The sequence below is a fragment of the Candidozyma duobushaemuli genome, assembly GCF_002926085.2.
Source record: "Candidozyma duobushaemuli strain B09383 chromosome Unknown D_B09383, whole genome shotgun sequence".
NCBI lineage: Eukaryota > Fungi > Ascomycota > Pichiomycetes > Serinales > Metschnikowiaceae > Candidozyma > Candidozyma duobushaemuli.
The window spans coordinates 56169-78440 of record NW_020289898.1 but is presented as its reverse complement, the minus strand read 5'-3'; the positions used below and the strand labels follow the sequence as shown (position 1 = coordinate 78440).

Here is a 22272-nt window from a genome sequence, read left to right as displayed (position 1 = left end):
GGGTTGAATTTTGGTTTTTAAGGTTCCGGCGGGGTAATCCGGGGAATTAGTGGTTGTGTCTTTTGGCTGCGAAATCTGGGGCTCAGTGGGGAAAATGAGACATGGTTTATGTGATTGATTGATAGTGCAAAAATGACAGAAAGTGACAAAAAGGAGATAGCTGAAGTATTTGAAGGTTGTGAGATGATGAACACTGAAGTTTGTTGTTATTTTTTAGAGGTTGCAGTGTATGTGCTAGACATACTGGATTATCGTCTTGCAGCAAAGCAGAGTCTACTTCACACCGAGACCACCTAAAGTTAAGTGTTCGTTTTATTTTTCATTCAAATCAGTCGAATGCTCTACTTTCAGGCGCCCTGCCTTGCAAAAAACCATTTCAAAGGCTACATCTTACACCGTCCCACCTGCAGACTCACTTTCCACCTACGACACACGAACCTCTGTAGTTAGAGCCAAACAATAGCTGAACTTCGTGTCAATGCAACCAAGATATCCCTTCACCAACCAATTCATCCTCCCTAGTGACACCCTGCCATACTTACCAGTCCCACTCTGTCAACACCCGTACACCACCTATAGATGAGCATCTCATAGTGTTGATAATCCGGCTTATCAAACTACAAGTCCATGCCACCAAAAGCCCCTCCACCTCCACCTCCACCTAGAGGCAGTGGCAGTCGGAATGGCTCTAATACCAGAGCCCCGCCACCTCCTCCGCCTCCTGCAGTGCACAGAAATGGCTCATCAAGGCCTATAGCCAGGCCTCCTCCACCTCCATCTGCCAGAATGCCACCTCCTCCAGCGGGAGATGAGCGTCCTCGCAAAATGCAAAAGACGTCACTGGCTGCCTCGCCAAAGGAGCAATTAGAGACCCGGAAAAGGGACTGGCTCCAGCATCAGAAACTCCGATTCAGAGACACCACATCGACCCAGAAGAAGGCAGGCATAGTGAAACCACAGAAGGCAAGAATGCCACCAGAGCATCTACGAAAGATTATGCTAGACCACGGCGATCTTTCATCGAAGAAGGTTGCATCAGACAAGAGATCACACCTTGGTTCTCTCAAGTACATGCCTCACGCCATCCTCAAGCTTCTAGAAAATATGCCTCAGCCGTGGGAACAGGAGAAGGAGGTTTCTGTGCTCTACCATATTACCGGTGCCATCACCTTTGTGGATGAAGTTCCACGAGTTATTGAGCCTGTTTATACAGCCCAATGGGCCACAGCATGGACCATGATGAGGCGAGATAAGCGAGACAGAAGACGTTTCAAAAGAATGCGGTTCCCGCCATTTGACGACGATGAGCCTCCTATAGACTGGTCGGAAAATTTAGACGAAGTCACCCTTCCAGACCCCATTCAGCTCGACACAGACGAAAGCCCAGATTACGCAGCAATTGCTGAGCTTCTCTACGACGAGAAACCTTTTGTCGAAGCCTCTGAGGGTGGCTCAATCAATGGCGAATCCTACAAGCATTGGAACCTCGATATTGCCACCATGGCGAAGCTATACCGGCTCTCGATCCCTCTTTTACCGCATGTCACTGATCCCAACTATTACTATCTTTTCAACAAGGAAGCATTCTTCACAGCTAAGAGCTTGAACGTTGTCGTTCCCGGAGGACCCAAGTTTGAGCCATTGTTCAAGGACAAGATCAACAACAAGGAGCTTGAAGATTATACCGAGTTCAACGCAATCGACAGGATCATCTTCAGAGTACCCATCAAGACGGAATACAAGGTCGCTTACCCTTACCTTCACAACTCCTTCGTCAAAGATGTGGAAGTGCCTTGGTACCACGACAATATCCGTACAGTCCCACAGGACGATTATGATAAAGACGGACCAGCCTTTTTCTTTTCCCAAGACTACAACCCAATCGAGCCGCATAAATTCTCAGTGAAGAAGGCAGAAGAAAGTTTTCTCGATTTTGATCTCGATGAAATTCAGTTGCCCGATGGTTTTGCTCCATACATGACGACCACAGAGGAAGACGGCATTGATGTCAATTTGCCTCTTGAGCCAGAACATACAGCTGATGCGCTTCAACTTTGGTGGGCTCCCTTCCCCTTCAATCGTCGTTCGACTTCCACAGTCAGAGCCCAAGATGTTGCTCTCGTGAAATCGTGGTACAGGGAGAGGCCTCCTCGCGATGTCCCAGTGAAGACACGAGTCTCGTATCAGAAGCTCTTGAAGGGCTACGTTCACAACGAGCTCAAGAACCCTCCTGGCCTGAAAACTGGGAAGGCAAACCAAAGAAAGGTTAGTCTTCTCAAAAGCTTGAAAGAAACAAAGTACTTTCAACAAACATCGATTGATTGGGTAGAAGCTGGTCTTCAACTTTGCAGGCAAGGTCACAATATGCTCAACTTGCTCCTTCACAAACGTGGTCTCACGTACCTTCATCTTGATTACAACTTCAACCTCAAACCCACGAAGACCTTGACAACGAAAGAGAGGAAGAAGTCAAGATTTGGACATGCATTTCATCTCATCAGAGAACTTCTCAGAATTGTCAAGATTCTTGTGGACTCGCATGTACAGTTCCGCTTGGGTCAAGTTGACGCTTATCAGTTGGCTGATGGTATCTACTATACCTTGAATCATATTGGGCAACTTACCGGTATCTACCGTTACAAGTACAAGGTTATGCACCAAATTAGGGCCTGCAAAGATCTCAAACATGTCGTCTACTCCAATTTCAACAGCTCTATTGGAAAAGGGCCGGGGTGTGGCTTTTGGCAACCTGCTTGGAGGGTCTGGCTATCCTTCATCAGGGGAACAATTCCCATGCTCGAGAGATGGCTTGGTAATTTGCTCGCACGTCAATTCGAAGGTAGACGCAGTAATGATGTCGTCAAGACCGTCACTAAACAAAGAATTGACTCATACTATGATTTGGAATTAAGAGCTCAAGTCATGCACGACATTTTGGATATGATTCCTGAGGGTTTGAAACAAAACAAGTCAGCCTTGATTTTGCAGCATTTGAGTGAAGCATGGAGGTGTTGGAAAGCCAATATCCCTTGGAAGGTTCCAGGTTTGCCAGAGCCTATCGAAAAGATTATAGAGCATTACATCAAGGCCAAAGCAGATGGATGGATATCGATTGCTCACTACAACCGTGACCGTATTACACGTGGCGCTACGGTTGAAAAATCCATGGTAAAAAAGAATCTTGGACGTCTTACAAGACTTTGGATTAAGGATGAACAGACAAGACAGAGCGACTTTTCTAAGGATGGTCCTTACGTCACACCGGATCAAGCTGTGATCATCTTTCAAACCATGGTTCAGTGGCTCGAGAGTAGAAAGTTCAACCCTATCCCATTTCCTCCTATATCATACAAGCATGATACCAAATTGTTGGTCCTCGCCTTGGAGAATCTCAAAGAAAATTTCAATGCAAATGCCAGGTTGAACTCATCCCAACGTGAAGAACTCGCCCTCATTGAACAGGCGTACGATAATCCCAATGAGTGTTTGGCCAGAATCAAAAAGTACCTTTTGACACAAAGAATCTTTAAGGAAGTTGGTCTCGAGTTGGTGGACCATTACGATCATTTGTCCCCTGTCTACACCATCGATCCTTTGGAAAAGATCACTGACGCATACCTTGATCAATACTTGTGGTATGAGGCGGACAAGAGAATGCTTTTCCCCAACTGGGTGAAGCCTTCTGACGATGAAATTCCCCCCTTGCTCGTTTACAAATGGTGTCAGGGCTTGAACAACCTCGAGAATGTTTGGGATACTTCGCACGGTGAAAGCAATGTGATCTTGGAAACAACTTTGAATAAGGTTGCCGAGAAAATTGACTTCACTCTTCTCAACAGACTTCTTCGACTCATTGTGGATCCCAACATCGCAGACTACATTACATCCAAGAACAATGTTGCCTTATCATACAAAGATATGAATCATGTCAACCAATATGGTTTGATAAGGGGTTTACACTTTTCATCCTTCATTTTCCAATACTATTGCTTGGCCATTGATCTTTTGATTCTTGGATTGGATAGAGCGACGGATATTGCTGGACCTGTGCAACTGCCTAATAGCTTCCTCAATTTCAAAGACTCCGAGACCGAGAAAGCGAACCCTATCAGACTTTACTGCAGATACATGGACAAAATTCACATATTTTTCCGGTTTGAAAGAGAGGATGCTGATGCCTTGGTTTCGGACTTCCTCCTAGATAACCCCGATCCAAATACCAGCAACCTCATTGGCTACAATACCCACAAATGTTGGCCAAAAGACTCCAGGATGCGCCTCATGCGCCCTGATGTCAACCTAGGAAAGGCAGTTTTCTGGGAGGTGTCGAGCAGAATTCCAACCTCGATTACCACATTAGAGTGGAAGGACTCCTTTGCTTCTGTTTACTCGCCAGAGAATCCAAACTTACTTTTCACGATGTGTGGTTTCGAGGTGCGTATCTTGCCAAAGAGTCGTATGACGGAGGATCTGTCATCTCAAGAAGGTGTCTGGGATCTTGTTAATCAAACCAACAAGGAGCGTACCGCTAAGGCTTTCCTCAAAGTATCTCAGAAAGAAGTGGAACGCTTTCAGAACAGGATAAGACAGATTTTGATGTCCTCGGGCTCAGCTACTTTTACGAAGGTGGGAGCAAAATGGAACACAGCATTGATTTCACTTTTTGCATACTTTCGTGAGGCAACTGTGGCCACGGAATCTTTACTAGACGTCCTTGTGAAATGCGAGACCAAGATTCAAAATAGAGTTAAGATGGGTTTGAACTCGAAGATGCCGTCGAGATTTCCCCCTGCCGTTTTCTATACTCCTAAGGAGTTGGGTGGTCTTGGAATGTTAAGTGCCTCGCATATTTTGATTCCAGCTTCGGATCTCAAGTGGTCAAAGCAAACAGATACGGGTATTACACACTTCCGTGCTGGTATGAACCATCAGGAGGAGAGAATGATACCCACAATATTCAGGTACATGACAACTTGGGAGAATGAATTTTTGGACTCTCAGAGAGTTTGGGCAGAATATGCAATCAAACGGCAAGAAGCTGTGGAACAAAACCGTCGTATCACATTCGAAGACATGGAGTCAAGTTGGGACCGCGGTTTACCGAGAATCAGTACACTTTTCCAAAAAGACCGTCAAACTCTTGCTTACGACAAGGGCCATAGAGCAAGGAGAGAATTTAAGTCGTTTGCTTTGAGCCGTGGCAATCCATTCTGGTGGACGAATAGTCATCATGATGGTAAATTGTGGAACCTTGCAGCTTACAGAACTGATGTGATACAAGCTCTCGGTGGTATTGACACCATCCTTGAGCACACTCTTTTCAAGGGAACAGGTTTCGACTCGTGGGAGGGCTTGTTCTGGGAGAAGGCCTCTGGCTTCGAGGATTCGTTGAAATTCAAAAAGTTGACAAATGCTCAGCGCTCTGGTTTAAGTCAGATTCCTAACCGTCGTTTTACCCTTTGGTGGTCGCCTACTATTAACAGAGCTAATGTTTATGTTGGTTTCTTGGTGCAACTCGACTTGACTGGTATATTCCTCCATGGTAAGATTCCAACGTTAAAAATCTCGCTCATTCAGATCTTCAGAGCTCACTTGTGGCAGAAGATTCATGAAAGTTTGGTTCAAGACATTTGTCAGGTCTTAGACAAGGAGCTAGAAGTATTGCATGTGGATTCTGTTGAAAAGCAGGCTGTTCACCCTAGAAAGTCGTACAAGATGAATTCTTCAAGCGCTGATATCGTGTTAACCAGTACTTATAAGTGGAATGTCTCCAGGCCCTCACTCTTACACGACAAGGCCGACTCGTTTGATAGTGCTACCGCCACGAAGTATTGGGTTGATGTTCAATTGAGATACGGTGACTACGATTCGCATGACATTTCCAGATATACTAGAGCAAAGTTTTTGGACTACACAACCGACAGTACAAGCACTTACCCGTCACCAACTGGAGCCATGGTTGGAGTGGATCTTGCCTACAATGTGTATGACATTTATGGTAACTGGTTTAGCGGTCTCAAGCCATTGATGCAGAATGCTATGAAAGAGATTATGAAAGCCAACCCAGCCCTTTATGTTCTCCGTGAGCGTGTCAGAAAGGGCCTTCAATTGTACCAGTCTCAACCTCAGGTTGCCTTGTTAAATTCCTCGAACTATGCTGAGTTGTTCAACAATGAGACACAGCTTTTCATTGATGACACGAATGTTTACCGAGTTACTGTTCACAGAACAACCGAGGGGAACCTCACCACCAAGCCTGTGAATGGTGCTGTCTTCATTCTCAACCCAAAAACAGGACAGTTGTTCCTCAAGATCATTCATGTATCTGTGTGGGCTGGTCAAAAGCGTCTCGGACAGTTGGCAAAATGGAAGACGGCAGAGGAGGTTGCCGCTTTGGTCAGATCTTTGCCTCGTGAAGAGCAGCCAAAGCAGTTGATCGCAACAAGAAAAGGAATGCTTGATCCTCTCGAGGTCCACATGTTAGATCATCCAAACATTAGCATCAGGTCTTCTGAGCTCCATCTTCCATTCGCAGCAGCTCTTAAAATCGACAAATTGTCTGATGTGGTCATGAAGGCCACCGAACCACAGATGGTTTTGTTCAACTTCTATGACAACTGGCTCGAGAGTATATCTTCATACACCGCTTTCTCGCGTACTATATTGATATTGCGTGCAATGGGGATCAGCCCAGAAAGGACAAATATGATTCTCCGCCCAGATGCTAGTGTTGTTACTCAGAGCAATCACATTTGGCCCACATTGTCTGATGAGCAGTGGATTGACGTCGAGACACAATTGAGAGACTTGATCTTGAATGACTTTGCCAAGAAGAATAATGTGAATGTTCAATCATTGACTCAGTCGGAGGTTAGAGACTTGATTTTGGGTCAGGAGGTCAAGGCTCCTTCAGCCAAGAGACAACAGATTGCAGATGTCGAGAACCCTACGAAGGAAGATCCAGATGCTGCAAATGCTAATCAGCAGCTCACAGCTTTGAAGACCAAAAGTCAAAACGTTCATGGCGAGGAGATCACAACAATCACTACGACAAACTACGAGCAACTGGCATTTAGCTCCAAGAATGAATGGCAGAATAGAGCAATTGCTGCTTCTAATTTACATCTGAGAACCAAGAACATCTATGTCACCTCGGAAGACTTTGAGGACGATGATAGTTTCACCTATATCATGCCAAAGAATCTTCTCAAGAAGTTTGTTCAAATATCGGACACAAGAACTCAGATTGGTGGTTTTGTCTACGGAACCTCGCCAGCTGATAATGAGGAGATCAAGGAGGTCAAAGCAATCGTAATGGTTCCTCAACTTGGCAATTCTCATTCCATTCAATTTCCTAATAAGCTTATCGAGAATAATCAGCATGAATACCTCAAAGATCTCGAACTACTTGGCTGGATTCATACGCAAAACCACGATCTTGGCATGTTGAGCCCCGTTGATGTGACAACCATTGCAGGATTTAATAATAAGAATGAGACAGTGTGGAATAGGAACATGGTTACCTTGACCGTTGCACTTACTCCTGGCTCTGTCACGCTAACCGCCTTTGGACTCAACAAGAGTGGTTATGACTGGGGAAGTTCGAATAAGGACATGATTTCCAATGCACCCGCTGGTTTCAGTCCATCATTCAGCGAAAAGAAGCAGCTCATTATGTCTGATAGAATTGTGGGCACGTTTTTGGTTCCCGATGACAAAATTTGGAACTACGCATTTATCGGCCCCGTTTGGGATCCAAACGGCCTCTTTGATTTGGTTGTGGATTTGCCCTTGCCATTCTATCACGAATCACATCGCCCTCTTCATTTCAGTCTCTTCAATGAGATTGAAGGAAATGAACTTGAGGCTACTCAGGAAGACAACTTTTCTTGAGTTGTACATATTAATGCATTGTAATAATATTTACCAGTGTCTGACGGATATGATAAAATCTTCGATCGCCTTTAGAAGTTTCCTGAGCTCAACTCGGGAAACGTTTTCCTTGAGTAGAAGAAGCTCCAAAGAATTTTTACCGTTCATGTACTTGAGAAGCTTGTAGAAGACGGCGGTGAGGTCGGGAGGAAGTTTGCACTCCTCATGAATTACTCTGTTGATCCACCTTCTTTGAATGCTAGATGCCCGTCCTGGATCAACCAAAATGGTATCGTCTTCTTCCTCAAGAATCACATTAGACGCGATTTTCGCCATACCAAGTTTGCTCTCAATCCTATCTATCTCGCTGTCCAAAGACCCTGGATGAAAGCCTTTTTGCGGTAGCACTTTAGCCTTGGAGGGTGAGGATGCTACCTCTACAGCGGATTCCACCTTGTTGTCGACGACATTGTCGACCTCAACTTTGTTGTCGACCACTGCCAGATTCTGAGCACTATCCAGCTCTCGCTTCTTTTTTGGATCTCTTCCTCTCTCTGTTTCTTCCTCTTCATCGACTCTCATTTTCACTTTTCTGGGAATCTTGAGCCAAATATAGGTGTGCAATTGCGTCACATAGCCAAATCGTATAAGCCATGCAAGCGCCAGAAGATAAAGATCTTTGTGATCTCGTGAAGGAATGATAGTGGCAAACTGCTTGGGTTTCCTCGATCTCGCTGAAAGGAGTTTAAGGAATTGAGGAAGCGATGGAAGAGTCGCAAAATTCTCTTTGAAAGCTCTGATGTCATCTCTAAAATTACTTTCGAATGGAGCCATGGGGGACACAATATAAATGGCTGCTGAGTTGAGCGGAGTCACCACACGGGCTTTTCGCCAGTATATTAGCTGAAATGCAAACGACTTGATCTGTGAGATGCTAATAGACTTTCCCTCATTTGAGGCTTTAATTTTATTGGTGAGCTTGATCAATGATTCGGTTGGACGAACTAGCCTGATGAAGCGAGCAAGTTGACTTTGCGGTTCTGCTTTGAGATCCCTGATAATCACCTCGGGACTGTCGAGGAGAAGAATGGCAAAGTAGATTATATCCTCAGAGGAAGTTGCGTTTGCATCCTCGTCATCCAGAGAGTTCACGTCCTCGCCTGCGCCGTAGTTACCAGTAGCGAGGCTTCCATCAAGAAGTAAGTTCATGAGCCCTTTGGTATGGTATCTTGTGGTTTCACCCAAATTTACCAACCCGGTGGATGAAAGCATGTTGGCTGTAGAAGAAAGATGTGAGCCGGGTATGTAAGGCACAGTCGGCTCTGGTAATGAAGAGAACTCCAGTTTGACTGGAATCTGGAACGACTTGCGTTTGTTGTTGACCACAAGTGTAGCGATCTTGCTGCAAGAGATGGCATCATAACAATCAGCCATAAGCTTGCAGAGAGACAGCTTTGAAACCAAATATTCCAGCATCAGCGAGCCGTGTAGCGTGGTCTGGGTTCTCCACTCATCCTTTAGTTTCAGGATGAGGCGAATCTGGCTCCATACGTAATCCCTTTTCAGCTGCTCGTAGCGTAGCACAAGGGAAAGTTTTGAGGTAACGCAATAAAACATCTCATCTATCCTGTAGTTGCGTTCGATTTCAGGTGGTTCTAGCACAAATACCAAGTGGAACATAGACATGGCATTATTCGACAGGTTCTCGTCTTCATTATCGGTTTTTTCCCGATTCCGCTCCAGTCTTCCGGGCCGCCACGAGCCGTCGGCGCCAATATGAACCGGCAACCCCAAAAACACCACATTTTCAATCATCACCTCAAACCGACTGTTGCACATCAGGCGAGGTGGGCAGAGCATCTCACTGAGGTACTCACGATCAAAACCCATGATCTTACCGGTATCTTCCGGTGGATGCGTCGATGCTTTACTCGAATTGGAGGTCACCTGGCGTAGAGAGCTTCGTCCGTTGTGGATACTTGAACCCGATTGAGCATCACCACTCTGTTCTCTTTTGAGACGCTCCTGATTGTCCAAAACGGTAATTATATCCTTCTTCGTGCCCAAATAAGAGCTCATATGGTTAAAGTTAAGACTCTCATCGGGCGTGTCTCCTGTTTCGTCTTGAACATAGTCTTCATCATCGAGGTCCGAGGTGGCTCTTTTCCTGCGATTGAATTCGTCAGAGAACAAATTTTGTGGATAACAGAAGGAGAAGTGTGGTCCATTGTGCGTGGATGCCACTAGAATGAGTCCCACAAGGCTCGGACACGGTAGGTTGTATGACATAGCATGAATTGAGTGTACTTCGCGATAGGCTTATCTGAGAGTGAGGTGTAGGTGAAGTGGGGTGGTCTGGGGTAAAGGAACGAATCTTGTAGGATGTAATTCAATTGATGGGATTGACAACTTTTATTTAGTATTATGAAGAATGTTGTCTTGTTGAAGGTTATGGGTAAGTAGTCATGTGAAGTTATTCAACATCGCGACTGTAGCGTTGCATTCGGTTAAGTACAGATGTGAGGTAGACAGTGAAAAATCAAATCAAATGATAAATGCACAGCAAAAGTGAACTGTGATAATAAAGACCTCATTAACCTCTCATCAAAGAGGACGTTTCAACCGCATTGACCGGTCCAACTCTTGCCTACACTGCCTTGGCTATAAATATATTCCTAAAAAGGTCTCTACCGCTCAATGCTGAATCCGGACTGGCCGGACGCTTAGAGCTTGTGCTTGATCTCCTTGTTGGCAATTTGCACAAATCTCAGCTGAGGAATGCCCTCGATCCATCTGTTGAAACCCACAATGGACTCTCTGGCATTGGCACTGTTGATGAGTGTGTCACGGTTGTGTCTAAGCAACTTCTTGTTGGCGAAGATGGATGGCTCGTACAAGCCGTCGAACTTGGACACAATCAACTTGTGAACCTCCTCGTTGAACTGGTCAGTGGTCAAGCCCTTGCCGGTGTAGGTGCCGTTGAAGAAGCCCAAACGGTTGAGCTCGGTGCCTGGCACAGGCTTGGCAAACAACAAGGCCTCGGAAGCCTTGGACCAGCCCAATCTCAAGAACAAGGTGGCAGAGGTGGCACCCTCGGCGACAAGACCCAAGTTGGAGAAGGGCGTCAACATGTAGGTGTTGTTCTCGTCGTTCACGTAGACCAAGTCACACAAGGCGACGATTGCAGCAGAAAGACCAATGACAGGACCGTTGAGGGCACAGATCAAGACCTTGGAGTGGTTGTGCAACAAGTCAGCCAAGTAGACGTTTCTACCGACAAAGTTCTTGAGCCAGAACTCGTGGCTGAACACCTCCGAAGGGTCGGAGTTCATGACAGAAATGTCTCTGACGTTGGCACCAGCAGAAAAGTACTTACCCTTGGCCTGGATGATGGTACACACAGTGTCCTCCTCCTTATCGGCCTCATCCAAGTACTTGGCGAGCTGAAGGTACTGGGGACCGTTCAAGGCGTTGAGTTTTTTCTCCACATTGATGGTGATGGTGGTGATTCTGTCCTTCACCTCGTACAAAATGTCGGTGTAATCCTCGTCTGGCATGGTTGGTGAGGGAGAAAAAATGGTGGGTGGGTTTTGGGGCACCTATATATCAGTCTTCATATGCGCTCACTTGTGGGGTATTGGTGGGAACCGAGGGTGCGGTTAAAATCCGGTGGTCTCCTAATGGCGGGATAATGAGGAAAAACAGGTTTTCATATTGTTTTATTGTTGGACATGGTTTTCAAAACTACTTTGATGAAGCTGAAATACGTTTTTTACTTTATTGTGGGATTTGTCGTTGTTGGTGCATGGCTGCGAAAAATGTGAGTTGTGGTTATCGAGCGAACAAGGTCTGGTGTGGCGGATCAAAAAGGGTAACACCGTCCCTTTTGTGGAGTCTTGAGGTCCTTTGTTCAAGAATTTCAATCATGAAAGCTTGTATGTGGGGTCGGGATCCGAGCATTCGGTGCGTTATCGCAAATGGAACTAGGCGCCAGGACAGTGAGTTGGTTTAGAGGTTGATGAAATAAGAAGGATTAAAGGGGTTGGTATTGGCGATAAGCTTTGGTGGGATGAGGGTAAGGGTGTTGCATATGGGTTAATCTGCTTGTTGTAGGATACTAGTACTGATACATGCCGACGACTATCTTGATCAGTTGACCACATGATTTTCAGACCTTGGGTCATAGGACTATTTGTGTCTGTTCTTGAAGAATCGTTTTCGTCAGCAAGATTGCTAACATCACAATGGAAACCGTTGGAGCAATTGTGAAAATGGTCCGGTCTAGGTGCCATGCTGCTCGCTTAACTCACTTCTGCATTATCCACGGAAGACGGAAACTGGGGTATGAGCTACTTCAGAGCTCCATTAATCAAAAGGAGAAAAGGACCACACAATCCATAATTCCTTGTTCTGTTTTCTCCACGATTTACTCTTCAACGCCAAACAAGCTCCTTCCTCATTTTGACATTGAATGTGATTTTCAGAAGGGTCCATCTGTATTTCGCAGCCAGGCTCTAACTAGTTGGGGAGGGGTATGAGAAGATCCTGATTTTCGAAACTTCTTGCTCCACTTAAATTCCGAGTAGGACTCGTTGACTCTCTTTCAGTTTTTGTTACTGTTCTGGTCTCTTCACAACCACTTGTTACATTTAGCGATGCCACAGTATGGTTGATGCGCCAGGCTTATGTACCCAATGCCGTCTAAATACTCTTCCTCAGTTGATACACCTTTCCATATAGAGTGGTTCAGCTTTGCTATTATCCTAACCTGCTTCATCTTCTTTCACCTGGCAATCTTACCCCAGTCACTAAGGCCTAAAAGGGCAATCTGTCGTGTATCAGAAGCTGAGACTTTGCCATTGTCAACGGCAATCACGGCGATAGGCTATAACCGTTGTCGCGTGATCATAAGAGGTGTTTAGGAAAGGAAATAACGAGAATTTTGTAACCTTGATCAAATGTTCGACATTTCTGTTACATTGCATCACCAGGCTTACTTCTGAATATAGTGGGATAGAGCGTCGCAGTATGTACATATGCAAACATCATCCCTCCAAAACACTCTAAAACCTTCTGACCTCCTCTCTATTGACAAATCCCTATCCACCAATATTGAATATTTTCAACCCGTCAAGTATCTGTAGTTTCATCAATTCCAATCCATATTCTGGCTTCTCACGTGCCTTGTAGCACGTGCCCTCACCGACTACTTCACATTCTTTACCTACCAACAGAAAGACAAACAACCATGTCCTCGGTTTCCGTGGTTCGTGCCACTGGTGGTAAAAACAGTCACGGCTATTCTCGCTCCACTGTATCCGTTAAATTCCAACCGCCACAGGAAAAGTCCGACTTCTCGTCCTCGCTTCCTTGGAAGGTCGACTTCTTCACTCTCGACAACGACAACTATGTTCTCGTGAATCTGCTTGCAAAGCTCTGGAACTATCCCAGCTCCTACCAGGTAATTGCCAAAATAGTGAAGAAAAGTGGGATCCGGAAGGGGGAGTTCTTGCACAAAACTAATGAAAACCTCAATGGTTTACTTCTTGCAGAGAATTTAATCACACCCTTGGAGGCCAGGAGTCAATTGTTTTATGTGTCACTCAAATTCATTCACTCTGTGGTTCAAAATGAGAATGTGTTGGTTGGCAATGATGCGTTAGTCACGAATACAGCTATCCGTCAAAGACCAATCATTCCACTTAATGACGACGATACTATTACTATCTCCCAGGTGTTCCCTCACTACGGCAATGAGGATAATGTGATTACCAAGGACCATGCTACCTTCACAACACTTACACCCCTCACAAAGTTGCAGGTCTACAAGCATGAGGGTAACTATAGGAGAGTCTACGGTACCTCTCTCAGTGCTTATGAAAGGGAGCTTATTCTGAGCAGCAATAACTATACCGCCTTCAACCCAAACCTGATCTTAGAAACTGAACCTGTTGATCAGAGCTCGGCCTCCAAGAAACCTTTGGGTAGAACAAGGCGACACATTGCAAGTGTTGATCCCAACTCGCTTGATGTTTCTGAAAACATCCTTCCTGGTAATGGCGCCATTCCTGAGTTCCTGGTGGGCGCCCTCTGCAAGGTTCCCAATTACTTTGTCAGCAACGGTCTGATGAACTCGCAGCAGACCGCTCTCATAAACACATACAAGCCACATCTTACCGATTTGCAACTAAACTTCTCTGACAGCAAGGGAACAAAACAGGTGCTGCAGCTCTTCATGAATAATGACCAGGAGGCCCTTAACTCCAGATACTACTACTACAAGAGTTACAGAGGACCTGGCTCGGGAAATTACAAAGACGCGGCATTGGTGAACAGAATCAATAAGATTCGCATGTTCAACAAGGATTCTTTACCTGAAACAAATGCTGTGACACATCTTCCATCACACAAGGTCCAGAAACCATTACGAAAGCGCTTCGACCGTGGTGTCAAGGGTTTGATCCATGATTTCTACACTCCTGACAACGTAGAAGTTGTTGTGAACCGCCAGCGTCAGTTTGCCGAAGATTTCGAAAATCTAGAGATGCTTCATAGCACTGTTCTTTTCAACGTTCTAGCGAACTCCTACAGAGAAGTCTCGCAGCTGACGTGGGCCAACTTCTACAAATTCCGTATGATTGACTTTGAAAAGCTCTATGCCATTGACAGGCAGGAGAAAAGAAGAAAGAGGAAGGAGGAGTTGCTCAGTGAATACGAGAAAACTCGTCATAATGCTGAGTCTCGTGGTTTGGCACCACCACAGCCAACTAGAGAGCTTGCCGAGTTGATGAAACCAGACATCACCGACAGATTCACGCTACCTACGGATCATGCGGAAATCATGAGGAAATTGCCACTTGAACTTCGTGGCCAGGACGGAGACCCAGTTTCGCAAATCAGCAAGCCCATTAGATATGTGGCCACATACCCAGACAAGCAGTTGCCTGAGGTGCTCAACCAGATTGAGGTTGTCAAACTACCAAATGCCAATCTGTTAACCTGGGACAACATCAAAAAATACCGGGAAACGAGGGCCTGGCTGTAAATGTATTATACGAAGATGAGATGACAATTACCATCCAATTTATTAATAAATAACTAATTCGACACATCCCCATCACTGAAGATACTGAAGCCCTGCTTGCTTGAATCTTCCATCGTAAATGCCTTGCCCATGTTCTTACCAACAAACTTGTTGGCTATGTTATAGTTCACCTTCACTGGATTCATAGCCAGTGTGAAATCGAGCTTGCGAGGCTTGAACCTGCGCTGCTCTTCCAGTAATTGTTCCACCTTGCGCTCCCCTGTACGGTGATTCACAAGTTCCATCTGAGTCGCTAGGTCGACTTGAGTGGGCTGCCTCTTTGGCTTGGGCGCATGAGACTCGAGAAAAGGATTCGGAAGCTTCTTGCGAGGAATGTGTTTGAGATCGTCCACGTTCACCACGCGTATCGTGTCATTATCAGTACCCCAGATGCCTAATCCAGCACTGTAAGGAGTAGAAGGCTCGGTGAGAATCTGGTCCTGCGGGGTTGTTGGCCGGGGTGGTGTGGTTGGTTGCTTTTTCTGGTTATCCTCGCTGAGCTTCTGAAGAGTGGCCGTAAGGTTTCGAGATTTCAGTGACTTTTGATCTGGGAATAGAACTCGTCCTTTTCTACCACTACCAACTGTCAGTGGTGTAGGAAGAATGCTCGTTTGCCTCGGAGAGGGTCCTATCGTATCAGTTGCGTGCTTCCTAGACGTCCTAGGAGTGAGAAAGGGTGAAACCATGGGTTTCAGACCATTTGATTTTTTGTAACATCTTGACGAAGAAGGCGTCACAGGCTCACGAGCCAGTGTCTTCCTGGGTGGCGTTGTCGGGATCATCTGGAAAAAGAAGGATCTGGTGGTTGGAGTAGGGAGAAAAAGACGTGAAGAAGGTGTACACCCGTGCCTCCCAGGGGGTTTCAGAGCCGGTGTTTCAGGTTTCTGGGGGCAAGTGGCTTTTTTGCTTGAGAGGTGAAATTATTTTTTACTCTTTTCGTTTTCGAGGAGATCTACGGTTTTTCTGATGGATTTCTTGAAGTTGCTGATTTTTGGTGGTTGTTCAATTCTTTGCGGTGAAAGGCGATTCCTTGTAGAAATTGCAAAACGCGTTACTGGTAGACAATTTCGCGTCGAGATGCCCCGTCTATTGCATAAATATGAAAAATTTGGTGAAAAGTAGAAATACGATTGATTTGATTGATAAAATGATAAATTTGAGTATGAATCACTGCCAATTGGTCACTTTGACTGAATTTGGCTCCGTGACCAAAATGCCATTTGCCTCTTTGAGAATTAGCCAATTGTGATTTTCTTCGCAGTACAATGGTTTGCAGCCTTTCTACGACAGGTTGCTTTGACGGCAACCATAAATCATAACTGTTTGAAATTGGTCCTGAATTTCTTACTGTTAGACTTTCTGGTCAGAAAATACTACTTTACATGATCCAGATTTATCTAGTCATGCGAGTCCATCATGGCTCATATTGGCTGGTCAGAACCACTATAAACGGATTTCTCAATCAGCCAAATATCGTCTGTGTTCATTCTGCAAAGATCAATTATTTTTTTGACCACATTGACTTCCTCTCTTTTTCGACGGTCACTTTTTTGCACCCATTCCTCCTTGGCCGAACAAAGCAATTGTAGTGCAGCTAGCCCATGTCGGGACCCGCCTCAACAAACATGATAGCACTTTTCGATGAACTTTAACTTCACAGCATCCTGAGAGGATATTGAAAAACTATTTCTATTCCCTCCCAAGCATCCCTAAAAATAGCTGTCTGGCCCTTATACACACACGTGACACAAACATTCCCCAGCGATACCTCCCGCGTTCAACAAACACTCTTGTAGGTCAAGTACCATGTCGTTTTCCGAGCGTTTTTGGTCCCATGACTACCATCTGGGCTATGAAACTCTTTTTAATGAGCTCTACGAGGGAATTCGAGAGAACAATGACTTCATCCAGATGTTCACCAAGCGAATGGACGCTGAACACTCTTACGGTAGTCACTTGACGGGCTTGGACGTGTCTGTTAAGAGATCCAGTAAGAGACACACCGATAACGACTACGTGCTGACAATCAAGAATGGATACCAGAAGTTGACTGAGAATTTTGCCAAGCAGGGTTCGCTCCATTTGGAAATTGCTGGAAATATCAAAGTGTTGGTGTTGGATCCTTTTCTGAAGTGGTGTGCCGAACATGAACAGAGAGTGGATTATTCCGAGCTGACCATTCTGGAGAAATACAAGTCCTTCAGGAGTGCTCGCAACAACTTGGAGAAGTTGCAAAAGAAGTACTTCAACAAGTGCAGAATGCTAGAGGAGTTCAAGTCTCACTACTCTGAGGAGGAGCTCGAGGAGCAGCTCGAGGAGGCGCAGAATGTCTCTTTCAGCGAGCTGTCCGTTCCTGAGGAGGAGGAAGAGGACGAAGAGCTGTACGTTTTTGACAACAAGGTCTGTGATCGTAAAGATGCCAAGGTTGTGTTGTCCAGTATCCTTTCCAACATAGAGCTCAAGTCACACAAGGTGCCAATCTTGGGAACCTACCACAACGTGTCTACAGGAAGCAAAATCACCCAGTGGGTCTTGGACAACATGGAAGACTACAAGGGAAGCATTGATAGGGCCGAGCAATTTGGTCAGGACCTTCTCGACAATGGTTTCATCCGCCTCATTGGCTCCATGAGTGCCAACAAAAACTTCATCAACTCTTCCCAATTTTTCTACCAGTGGAAGCCTGTCGTTTTTGAAATCACCAAGCTCTCTGAATTTGACCTCTCAAAGAGCAGCAAGAGTGCAGAGTATGACCCCATCAGTGCCCTGAGCAGCCGTGCCAACCACTTTGCCGACTACTTTGATGATGTTAAGCAGGCTATGGGCGTGACCTCGATTGACTATAACGACAAAACTCAGTACGCCAAGCTCGTGAAGGAGGTTGACTCCTTGGACTTGCAGTACTTCCAGACTACCAAGGAACTCGACAAGATCAGATGCTCTTTCGAAGAGATTGTCATGGACCACTTGACCTTCATGCACAAGTGTGAGCTTGACCGTATGAAGGCCATCAAGAAGGTGATGTTCGATTTTGTCTCGACTTTCTCCAACAGAGTCAGCTCCATGAAGCAGGTTTCCGAGGAGATGTTCGTTGTGGAGGAGACCATCAACCCAGTCAATGACCTCAAGTTTCTTATTGAGAACTACGCTACAGGCAGGTTTGATCCCAAGGTTACTCTCTACGACAATTACTACAACTCAAACATCAAACAGACCTTTGGTGTCGATCTCAACGTGAAGGCGAGATTGGACCGTAAGGCCGTCCCGCTCTTGGTCCAAGGAATCCTCTCCTGTCTTGATAGCGTCTATCCTGAACTCAAGGATGACGACGAGAGAACAAACTTGTGGACGCACCCAGTCCACTTATCAAAGGTGCACAAGGTACGTTTCCAGCTTAACGAGCTTAGTGACTTGACCGCTATCCAGAACGTCTTGAAGGCCACGGACCCCATCATCATTACCAACGTCTTCAAGCTTTATTTCCTCGAATTGCCTGACTCCATCATCCCCCACAGTTACTTCGATTTGATCAAGACGTTATACCTGAGTTACCCTGTTGGCAGCTCAGACGAGGATACCGATAGTACTAGGGTAAACGGCCTACAGAATACACTTTCTGAGTTGCCAGTGAGCAATTTGGCCACGTTGGACGCCATTTTGACTCATTTCAATAGACTCGTGAACATCATTGGCTCAAAGAACAAGGATCTTGGGTCGAAATTGAGAGGCCGCCTCTGCAAGGAGTTCGGATCGCTTCTTTTAAGGCCCAAGGATGAAGAGGACGGCTTATCGGACTCGAGAATTTTACATAGTGCAGCTACCGAGACGCTTCAGCAGCACTTCATAGAGGACTTGTTCCAGCACAAAGACACGATTTTTGGGGAATTGAGGAGAAGGAACTCCAACAAGAGCGTGCTGAGGGACGGGCCCAAGCTGAGCAGATCCGAGGAATTGACGCCCAAGGCCAGCGTTGTTGCATCGTCCAAGTCTCGTTTGGAGAGTCGATTGAAGAGGGCTGTCAGCAAGGCTTCCCACGAGAACGAAGAAGAAGAGGACAAGGAGAATGTGCTGGCTGACCCTACGGAGCCGCCAAAGACACCCACAAAGTCCACGAGCGGTTTGAAGCGGTCTACGTCACCAAACAAGAAGAAGCTCAATACATTGTTGACCGAGAAGAGCAGCAACGCGTCGAAGTCCAAGAAGAAGGAGAAGCTACAAAGGACACAATCTTCAGATTCGTCAGAGTTTGCCTCAGCCGCTCTGGAGACTGGGTCAGGGCGCCAGAGCCTTTCCAAGGATGAGGACGAAACGCCACCCATTGTGCCGCCCAAGACGCGGTCCCCCAAAAAGAACAGTGACGACGTGATTGTCGTTGAGTAAATCATCATTAGCATACCAATACACATACAAGCGGCCAAATTAGCAGTTGTAGATCCCCACGAGGCAAAAAAAGTAGGTCCTATCCGGATTCGAACCGGAGTTGTTCGGATCAAAACCGAAAGTGATAACCACTACACTATAGGACCGTGTCTGCCTGAAAGGGACCGCATGAAGGTATAAATCACACAAAACGAAGGGCAAAAAAAAGCCAACCTCAATCGCCTTTAAATCGGCGGGAAAATTGTTGGCAAGTAGGGTGGATAAAAATCACCGGATTGGGCTATGGGCCGCGATTTTCGCAGCAACGGCCCCCATACAGGACGGCATTGTTCAGCGCCGATAAGAAAGGGTCTGAGGGGAACGAAATATCAGATGCAAAAACACACACAAAAAAAAAAAAGAGCGAAAAGCCAACCCTCGAGACAAAGACCCACTTGGCGCGGACCTCCACACAAAGATGCCGAAACGGTGCAAGAGCGTCAATTCCAGCCCCAGGGAGCACCGCCCCCAACAGGAAAAACTCCACTTCTCGGACTCCGGCGAGACCCTGCTGCATGGCTAATCGGCACCAAACGTCACTTTGGATGCAAAACCAGCCTCACCGCTCCATACACCACCCCCACAGAGGCAGCATTCCTATGCCCCTGGACGTTGATGTATTGTCTGAGGCGGGGAGGACCCCGAGCAGACGAGCAGTCGCGCCGAGTTTAGTTAATACCCAGCTTCTCCTCACTATTGTCAGGCCCGGAGCATACAGGGCTGTTTGGGACGAAGCTCAAGTACATATAAGCGAGGTGCTCGCGACCAGTGCGGGTGCATTTTGCAGCCACCAGCTCCGAGTAAACCAACAAACTCAGCAAAACCAAATATGACCAAACCAGTAGTGCAGCCCGACCGTGCGTGGTCGATCGAAGGCGACCACGAGATTGCCTTCAAACAGGTGTACGCAATCTGCCTCAAGACGTTTGGCTACGACTTGGACGAGTACAACTACGAGCAGCTCATTGACCCCAAGACGTTTGTGTCGGGCAAATCCCCCAACGCCCTTCCTGACCTCGAGGCCGAGTCTGTCGTCAGCCAGTGTCCGCCTGTGCTGGAGAGAACCCGCAAGAACTTCAAGCACATGATGGGCAAGCTGGACCTCCACACGGGGGAGTTTGACGAGAACATCAAGGTGGCCCAGAAGCACGTGTGGCCCAAGGTGGCCAAGTACAACCTCGGCCGCTTGCACCAGGAGTTCTTGATCACGCCTAGAAACGACTCGCCTGACAACGACATTCTTCGTTTTGTCCGTGCCCGCAAGTTCAAGGTGGAGGAGACCATCAACATGGCCTTCAAGTGCTTGGAGTGGAAGAGCACCGAATTCAAGGTGGAGCGCATCACCATCGACGGTGACCTCGGCATCCACCAGGACAAGAACCTCAAGCAGCTTTCCGAGGCCTTTGGCATGGGCAAGGTCTACCTCAGAGGTGTCGACAGAAACGGCGGTCCCATCACCATTATTCGTGTCAGAAACCACTTTGGCAGCCAGTGCCCCCACAAGGACTTTGAGCGTTTCATTGTGCTTATGCTTGAGTGGGTCAGACTCTCTCTTAAGCCAATGTCGCTTGGCGGTGACGGTGCCAACATTCTCTTTGACTTGACCGGTATCTCGTTGAAGAACGTTGACTTGGCTGCTGTCAAGTTCTTGGCCAAGGCCTTCGAGGCCAACTACCCCGAGTCCTTGACTGCAATCTGGATCCACAACGCCCCTTGGGTCTTCTTCACCGTGTGGAAGTTGATCCGTGGCTGGTTGGACCCTGTGGTGGCCTCCAAGGTGCACTTCACCAACTCTGTGGAGGACTTGGAGAAGTTTGTGGACCGCAAGAACATTCCAGACTTTGTAGGCGGCGACGACACCTACAGACCAGAGTACGACGCTCCAACCGAAGAGAACTCCGGCTTGAAGCCCAAGGACGAGCGTTTCGACGAGTTGGCAGAGGAGCGCAAGCAGCTCTCCAAGGTGTTTATCGAGACCACGCTTGCGTGGGTCAAGGCTGCCACCAAGGAGGAGCTGACCAAGTTCATGAACCTCAAGATTCAGCTTGGTGTCGAGTTGGCCAAGAACATGGTCGAGCTTGACGAGTATGTTCGTACCAGAGGCCAGTTTGACAGAAACGGCGCTCTCAAGATCACCCTTTAGATGTTCGCTGGCGGCTCTATATATTTAATTTATGACAATTTTGCATTTGCTTGTATGGTCTGATAGGAGGGAATTATCAATACCAGCAAGAATAGCAGTGGTATTCAGATGTAGTGGAAGGTGTCAGAATACAAGAGACCAAAGCTTTGTATTGTCAAGGACCTTAATTGATTTCTGTCTTGCCGTTTCTACCCACAAATCGTATGGCGTGAGGAGCTAGTTCCCAATTAGAGTCAGATTTCGGAGCCTGTCTAGGCAACGAGTCTGCTTTAATAGTAAGGAGGCTTCTGGACAGCAGCTTGTTAAGGTGGCTGGCCCCTTCATTGGGCATAATGGTGGATGGTGATAATTGTGGCTACCATGGCAGCAATCGTGCAACTCACTTTTTTCATGATACACCAGCATTCGTGGTACCCGTAGCATCCACCTGTGGCAGCAATAAAACTAGAAATTAAAAGGTGCCGACTTCAGTATTAATCCAGCCAGAAGCGTTCATTCCTCTAAGTATTCGTGATCCCGTAGTTACACCTTGCATTTTTGATCCCCCTAGAAAAATCGCTACTTCAGTTTGTGACAGGTCATGTAAAACCCACGAAACGGGGGACTCCTTTGGGCTCATAATCCACCTGACACAGGCAATTATAGCACAGTGAGACTCACTTTTCGCCTATACCACCGGGCACCCCAACACCCCAGACACCAAATCAGCCAGGACCCCATCATCCCTTCCCAAAACCACTCGTAAATTTTCCAA

The 22272-nt window shown here is 46.6% G+C and overlaps 7 protein-coding genes and 1 non-coding gene across 8 annotated transcripts; 4 read left to right on the top strand and 4 right to left on the bottom strand. All coding sequences in view use genetic code 12, as the record gives it.

Annotated features, from left to right (window-relative positions):
- Positions 1–627: 627 nt before the first annotated feature.
- Positions 628–7893, top strand: PRP8 (U4/U6-U5 snRNP complex subunit; the record flags this gene model as incomplete). Its single annotated transcript, XM_025482098.1, has 2 exons — positions 628–2649; positions 2803–7893. The coding sequence occupies 2 exons, from the start codon at positions 628–630 to the stop codon at positions 7891–7893; spliced, it is 7113 nt and encodes a 2370-aa protein (XP_025336716.1).
- A 30-nt stretch (positions 7894–7923) lies between these two features.
- CXQ87_003629 (uncharacterized protein) lies at positions 7924–10161 on the bottom strand (the record flags this gene model as incomplete). The annotated part of the gene is made up of 1 exon (XM_025482097.1): positions 7924–10161. One exon carries the CDS (start codon positions 10159–10161, stop codon positions 7924–7926), a length of 2238 nt encoding a protein of 745 aa, XP_025336715.1.
- Positions 10162–10595: 434 nt separating this feature from the next.
- On the bottom strand, positions 10596–11429 carry ECI1 (dodecenoyl-CoA isomerase; the record flags this gene model as incomplete). Its single annotated transcript, XM_025482096.1, has 1 exon — positions 10596–11429. One exon carries the CDS (start codon positions 11427–11429, stop codon positions 10596–10598), a length of 834 nt encoding a protein of 277 aa, XP_025336714.1.
- A 1691-nt stretch (positions 11430–13120) lies between these two features.
- CXQ87_003627 (uncharacterized protein) lies at positions 13121–14917 on the top strand (the record flags this gene model as incomplete). Its single annotated transcript, XM_025482095.1, has 1 exon — positions 13121–14917. One exon carries the CDS (start codon positions 13121–13123, stop codon positions 14915–14917), a length of 1797 nt encoding a protein of 598 aa, XP_025336713.1.
- A 53-nt stretch (positions 14918–14970) lies between these two features.
- CXQ87_003626 (uncharacterized protein) lies at positions 14971–15642 on the bottom strand (the record flags this gene model as incomplete). Its single annotated transcript, XM_025482094.1, has 1 exon — positions 14971–15642. The coding sequence occupies one exon, from the start codon at positions 15640–15642 to the stop codon at positions 14971–14973; it is 672 nt and encodes a 223-aa protein (XP_025336712.1).
- Positions 15643–16762: 1120 nt separating this feature from the next.
- On the top strand, positions 16763–19336 carry CXQ87_003625 (uncharacterized protein; the record flags this gene model as incomplete). Its single annotated transcript, XM_025482093.1, has 1 exon — positions 16763–19336. The coding sequence occupies one exon, from the start codon at positions 16763–16765 to the stop codon at positions 19334–19336; it is 2574 nt and encodes an 857-aa protein (XP_025336711.1).
- A 74-nt stretch (positions 19337–19410) lies between these two features.
- On the bottom strand, positions 19411–19482 carry CXQ87_003624. Its single transcript has one exon. It is a non-coding gene; the product is annotated as a tRNA-Gln (tRNA).
- A 722-nt stretch (positions 19483–20204) lies between these two features.
- Positions 20205–21518, top strand: CXQ87_003623 (CRAL-TRIO domain-containing protein; the record flags this gene model as incomplete). Its single annotated transcript, XM_025482092.1, has 1 exon — positions 20205–21518. One exon carries the CDS (start codon positions 20205–20207, stop codon positions 21516–21518), a length of 1314 nt encoding a protein of 437 aa, XP_025336710.1.
- Between the last annotated feature and the right edge of the window lie 754 nt (positions 21519–22272).